Source organism: Pholis gunnellus (assembly GCF_910591455.1).
Source record: "Pholis gunnellus genome assembly, chromosome: 17".
Lineage (NCBI taxonomy): Eukaryota > Metazoa > Chordata > Actinopteri > Perciformes > Pholidae > Pholis > Pholis gunnellus.
In genome coordinates, this window is record NC_136544.1 from 1,499,259 (window position 1) to 1,509,943 (window position 10,685).

Below are 10,685 nucleotides of genomic sequence, written 5' to 3' on the forward strand. Positions count from 1 at the left end.
ACAGCAAACTTGCATCTGCATTTGAAATGTCTAATCATTGTAATGCCCGCCAGATGCAATCTGTTGAGTGTGTGTTGCGTCTACAGTTACAGTTATGACATGATGTTGCACTTTTATTCATTTCTACAAATTGATATCATGCATATTAATGCTTATGCTCATTTTTAACAGTTATTGCTATTCTGAAGGTATTTTAAGAAAGACTCTGATTGAAGTAAATATTTAAACCAATTTGTTTATTGTGTATTTCAATAAAAAGCTATTTAAATACTACAGTGACCAAGATCCTATTACGGCTGTCACAACAAACAAACACTGAGTCGTACAAGAGACACTCTCACAGTTAGTCCTCTAAACAGCCTCCATGTAAACAGGGCTGACGTGGAGCAGCAGTGCTGTACAGCTGTTACTGTTTGTGTGAACGTGATGAAAGTAAAACACGGTTCTACTTTTTCCATCCGCGCTGTTTATCGGACGGAAGAAACGTTACGGAAAGCGCTACGTGACCCGGTCACCCGCACGCGCTTGCCTGCTTGTTTACTACTGTTAGAGTACATGTAGGTGGGATTCCTCCTCGGATCCAATTCGCTTGTCGCCGCACCCCCGCGCGCTCTCCCATTGGCTGAGTCCATTTATTAAGTACGGGTTCCACGCGTTTGGACTGCAGACTGTAAACGCCAGCATCTCCCGGACTCCTCCACTTCGCCCTTCAGCTGTCACTCAAGGATTGTATACCTCGTTTTCTTATCCTGTATGTTTTTCTGGTCGTTTTGAGGATGACGGGTAAAATACGGTTCGTCCGGTCTCTGATAAAGACAGCGGCGCAGGCCAACGTGCCCAAACACATCGATCATTTCTCCAAGTTCTCCCCGTCTCCTCTGTCCATGAAGCAGTTCTTGGATTTCGGTGAGAACTCCTGATCTGTCGCTGATCAGCTGTGTTTACCTGCAGAGATGTTCTTTGTTGTGTTTGTGAAAGAGACATCTGCGCGAATTGATATGTTCCAGACTGAGCACGTTCGCTTGTTTATTTTTGTATTCATATTTTTTCTGCAGCGCGTGTCTAGTGAGACCTTGATGATTTGTTAATTATGAGGACGGTGGGAACATTGCTGCTGCTGCTCAGGTTCAAGCAGTTCAGAGTGGTGATGATGACAATGACTTTTGTTAGGGACTGTACAAAAATACTAAATAATAAGATTTGCTTTTTCTTTAGACTGAAGGTATAGAGCAGTCTGCCTTTGTGGTAGAGCAGGGCTTTCATTTCCTTTTGTTGTTATATTCTATAATTACAACTTTATTTTAGCCGTCCCCTGCTGCATAATTAGTAGTTTACTAAACAGCTAAATCCATAAAACAACTTCCACGTGGAAGGAGTGGTTCATGGACAACTGTATCTGGGTTTTATTAATGTTTACATCAGTGGCCCTCTTACATATTTAATGTGAGGTTCAGAGCATTAATCATTCTGCGGAGGGCTGTGCTTTTTTAAAACAAAGTGAAACCACACCAACAGTTTTTATGCAGGCCCATAGTTTTGTTCTAATTACCAACATTTTTCTCATAATTCGATTCATAATGAATTAGCTAAATCTTGACCCTGGTCCACATCCAAGTTTCATAAAGCTTTCAACCACATCTCATGGCCTTCATCAGCAAGTTGAGTTCAAACTGAGGCAGTTACAATCCCCAACCCCCCATGGCCGAAATCCCATACTTACTTAGGTCAGTTAATGAAAGCTAAGCCATCTCAATTTGCTCACCAAGACCATGAGATGTGGTTGAAAGTACCGTAAAAAAACAGTAAGTGGACCTTGAGTTATTTCGTCAGACTAGTAATAACTTGTTTCAAGTCCTTTTCCATTGATTTGTAATCCTCTTCTGTTCTGTGCTCCAGGTACGACAAACGCCTGTGAACGCACATCGTTCGTCTTCCTGCGACAGGAGCTTCCTGTCCGTTTGTCCAACATCATGAAGGAGATCAGCGTGCTGCCGGACCGGCTGCTGGCCACGCCCTCGGTCCAGCTGCTCCACAGCTGGTGAGGCATAGACATGGACTATCACTGAAAGCTTCATGCACTGACTCTGAGAAAATGTGACTCACTAACTTGTTTAACTTATTATAATTAATGTACAAGTAACAAAAGTACATTTAAAGTGACATTCCACCTTTGAATCGTTTTCCTGTTTTCACTTCAGGCACCGACCGTCCTCTGACCCTTCAGACTTGTGAAACACTTTGAAAGTACTGTCGTAACTGTTTTCTGCAGCGTAGGACCTCACGTAAGAGCTGTGACGTTATTAATCCTATTCCGAGTGAATAGCAGGCCAACACTGCACAGCATATTATCAGTCAGTACATTACAGAGAAGTGAGAGGAGGAGGGGGGGAGGGGGGGAGGGGGGGTGAACTTTGTCCCAGTTCCCCCTCTAACCCCCGCCTTTCTCCTTCTTCCTCTTCTTCTGTTGCTCGCCCTGCCTGCTTGTTATTGTGGCTGAGAGGAACAGTACGTTCCGATCAGCAGCCTCACTTTCGAGGTATAAACAGAGTCATACTTTTAGCATCATCCATAAGAAAATAGTAACTAGGAAAGGTGTCGAAAGATTGTATTTCGCATGGTGACATTTGACCTGAAGATGCGTACTGAAAACACTCTGGTTACATTCGTTCTCGAACTTTTGAGGCTAATTCAAGACTTGTTCCATCTTTTGTCATGGACGTGTGACCTCTGACCTTTGACCTCATTGTTGTTGGCTTGTAAAGTTCCCATTCTTGGGAGGTTTGGTACACACAACAATGCGGAAAAAGGTATTTTTTGGTCTTTAAAACTGACACGATCTTGCAATGTTAAGCTGTTTGATTTTATGTTTATTTTTTTATACAGTGTATTAAATAACACAGTTGTTTTGCAGCTCTCTAATGTTTTCCACAATCTTGACAGCATGCTGTGGTGTCTCTGGGAACATTCTAGGAATCGCTCACAGGAAATGAGTTCTCACCAGACTGTGATTTTCTTTGTAGGGAAAACATGTTGGGACTATCTTTAGACTAGAAACCCCAAAGACTCGTCTAACCAGCTGCTCATGATCTGCTGTTTGTGGGTATGTGGGAGGGGGGTTGTTTCAGGGCACCATAGTCACGTGCAAGTTATTTTCTTTGACGCGCACACTTGTGCGTCAGGGTCAGAAATGGATGATGGTGTTTACATCCTCTCTGTCCCCCCCCCCCCCCTCTCTCTGTTTTTCTGTCCTGCTCGCCCAGAGGAATGTACAGCTAATACCTCCATGCTGCAGTGGTGATAATGTGATCACATGTGTGTCTAGCTACCGCTGTCTCCTGTGGATAGCCAGTGACTCTCTCCTGGTGTTTGTGTTCTCTCAGGTACATCCAGAGCCTGATGGAGATCCTGGAGTTTCTGGACAAGAACCCCGATGACCACAGAGTCCTTGAAATGTGAGCGTAGCACACTTATGTGAAAAACAAGAGCAGACCCGGGACAAGTCTGGACAGGATAACGTTTCACTCTCAACTTTTTCCTCGAGCCTAAAGTCTGCCTTCTTCCTCTCCCTCTGTCCTGTCCTCTTCCTCTTTCCTCCCCTCTTCTTTCCGTCACCCACCGATCCCAGGTTTGTGGAGGTCTTGGAGTCCATCAGAAACCGGCACAACGAGGTGGTCCCCACCATGGCTCAGGGGATCATCGAGTTCAAAGATGCTTTCGGTCAGCAGGACGCTGTTACCGACCACAACATCCAGTACTTCCTGGACCGCTTCTACACCAGCCGCATCTCCATCCGCATGCTCATCAACCAGCACAGTGAGCAGCCACACACACACACACTCACTCACACACTCACAAAGCTAAACGCACACTTCCAGCTGGTTTGGACACTAGAGTTGCTGCCAGGTTCTGTTCAGTTCAGATTGTGTCAACCTGTTTTAACCACACTTATAACTAACTACTACTAGTTATGGTAGTCATACTCAAATTAGAACTATTTCTTCTTTGTCAACTCTCTTGCAGCTCTTGTCTTCAATGGCAACACAAACCCCGCCCACCCCAACACCATTGGCTGTATCGACTCCATATGTGACGTGCCAGAAGTTGCGCGAGGTAAGTGAGAGAGAGAGAGAGAGAGAGAGAGAGAGAGAGAGGTGGTATCAGGTGTACATCAGCTGACACTTGTCCTTTATTCCATGATCTCATTACAAGTCAAGTCAACTATAAACCTGAGCCAGCCCTAACTATAAACCTGAGCCAGCCCTAACTATAAACCTGAGCCAACCCTAACTGTAAACCTGAGCCAGCCCTAACTATAAACCTGAGCCAGCCCTAACTATAAACCTGAGCCAGCCCTAACTATAAACCTGAGCCAGCCCTAACTGTAAACCTGAGCCGGCCCTAACTGTAAACCTGAGCCGGCCCTAACTGTAAACCTGAGCCGGCCCTAACTGTAAACCTGAGCCGGCCCTAACTATAAACCTGAGCCAACCCTAACTATAAACCTGAGCCGGCCCTAACTATAAACCTGAGCCAGCCCTAACTATAAACCTGAGCCAGCCCTAACTATAAACCTGAGCCAGCCCTAACTGTAAACCTGAGCCAACCCTAACTATAAACCTGAGCCAGCCCTAACTATAAACCTGAGCCAGCCCTAACTATAAACCTGAGCCAACCCTAACTATAAACCTAGCCAGCCCTAACTATAAACCTGAGCCAGCCCTAACTGTAAACCTGAGCCAACCCTAACTATAAACCTAGCCAGCCCTAACTATAAACCTGAGCCAGCCCTAACTGTAAACCTGAGCCAGCCCTAAATGTAATCCTTTAAATGCCAGCCTTTAAATGTAATCAAAGAGGAAAGTCTTAAGCCTACTCTTAGGTGCCCAACAACAGTGTCAAAATAGTAACACCTTGAAGGAGAAAAGTGCATTTAAAAACTATTTTTGTGTTCTATTAATTTTACAACTGCCATTTCAGAAGCAAAATAAAAACCACATCATTAAATAAAGCAGGTTGATAATTGGGTTAGAGCTGGTCAGCTGCTCATCCAGTTCGGGCCAGTCTCAATGTTAAAGCTGAACGAGTCAGAGCAGCTGGTTGTGATCCATCACACTTATCAGCCAGGATGTGTATCCCGATGATTACCTTGTTATTTATTACATCTGTTTATCATTCTGTCGGTTTTATCGTGTCTATGTGGGTGCAAAGAATGGAGTTTTTTTTCTTTTCTTCCTGTCACTCTCTAGATGCCTATGAGAGCGCTAAGTTGCTGTGTGAGCAGTATTACCTGGGAGCACCAGAGCTGGAGCTGAGACAGATGAATGGTAGGACACATTCAGAGTTTTTATCCGTTTCTAATATGTGTGTTTGTGTGCGTTTAGGCGTTGACTGTTGTTTTCCTCCCCTAGCCAACAACAGCAGAGAGCCCATCCACATCTCATACGTCCCATCTCACCTGTACCACATGCTCTTTGAACTCTTCAAGGTAACAAATGATACTGTACGCTACCTAAAAGTAAATAGTCCAGTTTAAATAAATGAAAACAACCTGAAACCTCAAGTAAGAGCCTCAGCAGCTGTTGGTATGAAGAAGCAACCAATCATTTTCTGTTATAAGCATGTTCAGAAGATACGTTTGTGTTTGTGTTCTAAATACTGCACCATAGTTGTTAAATTGATCCAAAATAAATATATATTCCAACAGTGAATTCACTGACTTAAGCAATTGGTTCAGTATGGGTTTTAGAATACACTGAACTTCCTTTGATATCATATATTTGCCTTTGAAATGAAATGTTAAAACCGACCTGAATGCGTGACATTTTGGTCCCAACAGCTGATAAGCCTCCGTGTTTCCTCTCTGTAGAATGCCATGAGAGCAACCGTTGAGAACCACGAGGCCAGCAGGACCCTCCCACCCATCAAAGTCATGGTCGCTCTGGGTGGAGAGGACCTATCAATCAAGGTGAGTGACTCTATTAAATACAGATATAACTCTTAAATCGTCTTTACTTGACATCGGCAATATGTTGGTGATGTATCTTCATTTCCTCGTATCTCAGTTTTGTACTGTACTTCTGTTGCACTGCGTGGACTATACTGAGAGCAAGGCAAGCATATACCATTCATAAAACCCCAGAATGCATCAGCATTCATCAATACAACATTTACGAAGCTTTCTGAAACGTCACAGGTTGAATGAACAAGAAAAGTGTTACTTGAACACCAAATTGTTAAACCAAGAATAGAAACAAAGTTGGTTTGACTAATACTTCTTAACCCCAAAATACACAGTAATCCTCCCTGTACTACAGCCACACTAATAATAAGTATGCCTAAGGTGATTATGTAATGATTGCTGAAATAGCTTTATTTTTCTTGTCCCCATTCTGAAAGCGTTTTCGACCTTTGCCCCAATGTTCTTGTTACCCTGACTGATCTCTGTTCAGCTGCTTAATTAGATACATAAACACTCATTATCATCAAGAATCATCCGTCCACATACCAAGCCTATTTATTGACATCATTGCCTCCTGGCACATCATCCGTCCATATTTAGACAGGAATAACTCGCACTAGCGCATTATTGTTTTATACCTACTTGCCCTAATTGCCTGCTATTGACAAAACTGAATGTGGTTGTTAAGGGTGGAGTTACACACACACCCACACACACACACACACGTATCAGGTCATCCTGCTCTGTTTTATGCTAACCAGGTAAATAGAGTTTTGTGTCCAAACTGAGATCTCAACCCTTTCTTGACATTGTAATGGTAATCGTATTAGACACGGGGGCATGTCATTGTACTGCTGTGGACGGGGACAGCAGAAAATCCACATCAGTTAAAGTGTATGCTATATTTAGAATATTGTCTGACCAGGAACTAAACTGAAGGTGAGACTGACGGAAAGATAAAGCGGTGAAAATATTCCAAATATAGCGTAGGCCTAAACTGAGATGGCTAAAATAGGTTTTGCTCCTGCCCCCGTCCACTGTAGATAATACAATGTAGATAATACACTGACTATGGATAAGTACCTTATACAAACCAAACTTAAACACTTAAATATACCCAAACCATCCCTATAACGTCTCTGTGATCTCTGTCCTCCTCCAGATGAGTGACAGAGGAGGCGGCGTTCCCTTCAGGAAGACGGAGCGTCTGTTCAGCTATATGTACTCCACAGCTCCCAGACCCTCCATAGGAGACACGCACAGAGCCCCACTGGTGAGCAGCTCGCACACAAACACACACGAATCAACCGCAATATTAATACGCGAGGAGAGCTAACGTGTGCATATGTATATATCTGTGTGTGTGTGTGTGTGTGTGTGTGTGTGTGTGTGTGTGTGTGTGTGTGTGCAGGCGGGGTTTGGCTATGGTCTGCCCATCTCTCGCCTCTACACTCGCTACTTCCAGGGAGACTTGCAGCTCTACTCCATGGAGGGTCACGGCACTGACGCGGTCATACACCTGAAGGTAACGTATTGTTTACACACACATTCATGCACCAACATATTGCTCGATCAGGGCCCCGTTCTCTAAATATTATTGTCATTATATTTCATCATGTACATGTACTGAAGTCTTTACTGTAAACACGATTGCACTGGCTGGGTTTAGTTTCAGGACTTGTTTCTCTGACGGCATTTCAAGATAAATTGAAAACTGAAAATCAAAGTCTGTGTCAAATAGTTAACAATCAAATGAAGCTAACAAGGTTATTGCTGTAGCATCCCTGCATCGATTGTCTACTCTGTGTCCGTCTCTAGGCGTTGTCTACGGACTCAGTGGAGAGGCTGCCAGTTTTCAACAAGACCGCTTTGCGTCACTACAAGCTGAGTTTGGAGGCGGACGATTGGTGCGTTCCCTCCAAGGAGCCACTGGACCTCGCCGTGTACCGTGCTTCCAAGTGATTCGGTCATGACCTGTAACACGACTTCTGCTACAAACCCTCACAAGCTGACCATAAATAAATGTCCGTCAAGAGACGGGGCGTTGTGGAACCAGAACTATCAGCCCGGTGGTGGACGGGAGCTGAGGTGACCAAAAGTGGCCGAGGAGATAAAAAAACAAGACGGAGCGTCTGCGTCCTGATCGTCTGGGTACTTCCTGGATTGCAAGCGCGCGTCTTCTTCCCTTTCCTCTCTCTTTTTTTATTCACGTGTGGTTTGGATAGAGGAAGAGAACAACGGGGTTGACGTTTAAGATAGCGGATAGTCAAAGACGCAGTGGTGGAGATCCAGAAAGACACGGCGAGATGGAGAGGTGAATTGAGCTAATGGTAGGGCTGAACAATTTGAAGAAAATATCTTATTGTGGACATTATCCGACAAACATTGGGCCATAAGTGCCTGTGCACATTGACAGACAAAGTGCATTTTTTTCTTTTTGCCTCAAGAAACAGAACATTTCGTCTTTCTTTAAGGTGCCTGATGTTTCAATCGTTCTCACTCCCAACTCATCAAATATCAAAGCTTGGTCGGTGACCCTCGGTGACCGTATGAGACCCACCGGGCTTTCAACTAATCATTATTAGACTGTCAGAGCAACTGACAGGATAAAGAGCAGGAAGTCTGCATAGGGCAGGACTCTCACCCAGGAGACCGCTGTTGGTGTCCCATGTGAAACCGTTGACTTATTTTACTTTACTTTTGTTACGTCACTAAAGTAAAGTAGTAAACATACTTATTTGAACCCAAACCACAATCTTTCCCGAAGCCAAACCAAGTACTTGTGTAGCGCAAGTAAACCTAAAAACTAAGTAAAGCTACCTTGGAAGTTAATTTTGAAAAGACACTATGCATGTAACAAACAGGAACTCACAAGCTTTTCATGACAGGTATAAAAAGGGACGCTTGAGGGGTAACAGAGTTTGAGGAGTGGGGCCACATACCAAGCGTTGGTATTTGACGGGTTTGCAGACAGACACTGACTCAGGATCATCTGGTTAATGTTTAGCAGATACTGTAACAATGTCAAAGAGTTATGTAAACGTGTCTCCTGCAGACAGTAATGGTTATCCATTAATCGGCTTTGATAAAAGTGTGGAACGCATCTTAATCAATTTGTTGTTGAAGACCTGTAACAGGTCCAAACTGCAATGGGTGTGTTTGACTCTGTATGCATATAGCTGTATATAGATAATCACTTATATCACTGATATAGTGATTCACTGTGTATTTGCAGATACGTGTGACCTTGACATGTGAAGTGTATATATTCTGTTGTATGTTTGTATATACAACAGACTTCTATTATCTATGAAGTAATGTTTGGAAAATAAATCGTCCTTAATTTACCTTCTGTCATCAATATTATTTGGTGAATTCATTTCTGCTGATTCAGGGTTTCTGGCAGCAGTTTGTCTTCATGAAAGTGTGTGTGTGTGTGTGTGTGTGTGTGTGTGTGTATGTGTGTGTGTGTGTCTCACAGGCCATGAACTGTGCAGGCTGTCCAATCAGGCACTGAGTTTTATTTGCCTGATATCAGACAGAATTGTGAACTCGTTAAACTGGAATGGAGCGGATTCCAAGGTCTGGACACGGTCAAGAGTTATATAACAAGATGTGCAATAATGTGTGTGTGTGTTTGTGTGTGTGTGTGTGTATTTCTTTGTGTAGATGACCTGATATAGCTTACAATAGAACAAGGGTCAATGCAGGGACTTTGGCCACCATGCCAGGTGTGCTTGTCGGGACTTCAGTTATCACGCAGTGTGTGTGTGTCTGAACATTAGCTACATATTGAAAGCCAAGATTCTCTGAGTATGGGTGTAGTCCATGACCTGTCGCTGTTGGATACATTCCAAGCAGCAACTTCCGAGGCTGAAAAAATTGAGCCAAAGCAAAGTGCTAAAAGCAGAAATTCATCAAATGGGCGCTTGAGGATGGCTCCAAAAACGAGTCAATCCCCACAGACACCAACTCTAAAATGATCAACTTTACAGCAGAAATAAACATTTTTACAGCCTAGAACAAAAATGACTCACTCAATTGAATTGTATAGAGGCTTTACATTAGTAAGGCATGGCCGCTTAGAGCTACAGGTGGCTGCTGCACAGACGCTGTCTGCTAGGTGTTGTCGTAGAATATTTCTATGTCCATCGGGAGAAGAGAGTGATATTCGCAAATCAAAATAATCCAAGTCTCCAAATCATTCAAAGTTGTCCTTTTCCATTTATTCTCTTGCAAGAGGGAGAATCCCCCAACACAGCTCTTCACACAGAGACTGCTGGGAGCATTCTTCAACATCAGTTCAAATCCTCACACACTATATACTACAGCAGAAACAGTCTCCTCCTTTAGACAGGTCAAAGGTGTCTCACTCTGGTTTATCTGAGCTCCCATTTTCCCTTGATCTCATTGTCAGATATATTTACGTGATCCTAAACATCCCCAGGAGAGGAAGAAACCCGCAGTGTGACCTTTTGCTCACCTTCCTGTGTCTCTCTTTACGACCCTTGAAAGTAAGACAGTAACACTCAGTATGTGGTCTGGTCGTAAACCCATGTTTGGACGAGCCTAAATGTCTCTACCTCTGTTCTTCTAATCCGTAAAATGTTTCTAAACCATTTCCTGATACTGATATATATTTTTTACCATTACAGTGTCACCTGAGCTAATTCGAGTCACTTGATGTAGGTTTCATTGTACGCTGGTCATCCTGCTGGTCAACATG

The 10,685-nt window shown here is 43.5% G+C and overlaps 1 protein-coding gene across 1 annotated transcript; it reads left to right on the forward strand.

Moving 5' to 3' along the window:
• Positions 1 to 681: 681 nt before the first annotated feature.
• LOC306710051 (pyruvate dehydrogenase (acetyl-transferring) kinase isozyme 2, mitochondrial-like) lies at positions 682 to 9,310 on the forward strand. The gene is made up of 11 exons (XM_079178426.1): positions 682 to 906; positions 1,897 to 2,038; positions 3,381 to 3,452; positions 3,626 to 3,813; positions 4,021 to 4,110; positions 5,247 to 5,324; positions 5,409 to 5,485; positions 5,867 to 5,965; positions 7,122 to 7,232; positions 7,371 to 7,484; positions 7,778 to 9,310. The coding sequence occupies exons 1-11, from the start codon at positions 777 to 779 to the stop codon at positions 7,919 to 7,921; spliced, it is 1,245 nt and encodes a 414-aa protein (XP_079034552.1). The 5' UTR covers positions 682 to 776; the 3' UTR covers positions 7,922 to 9,310.
• The last annotated feature ends 1,375 nt before the right edge of the window (positions 9,311 to 10,685 follow it).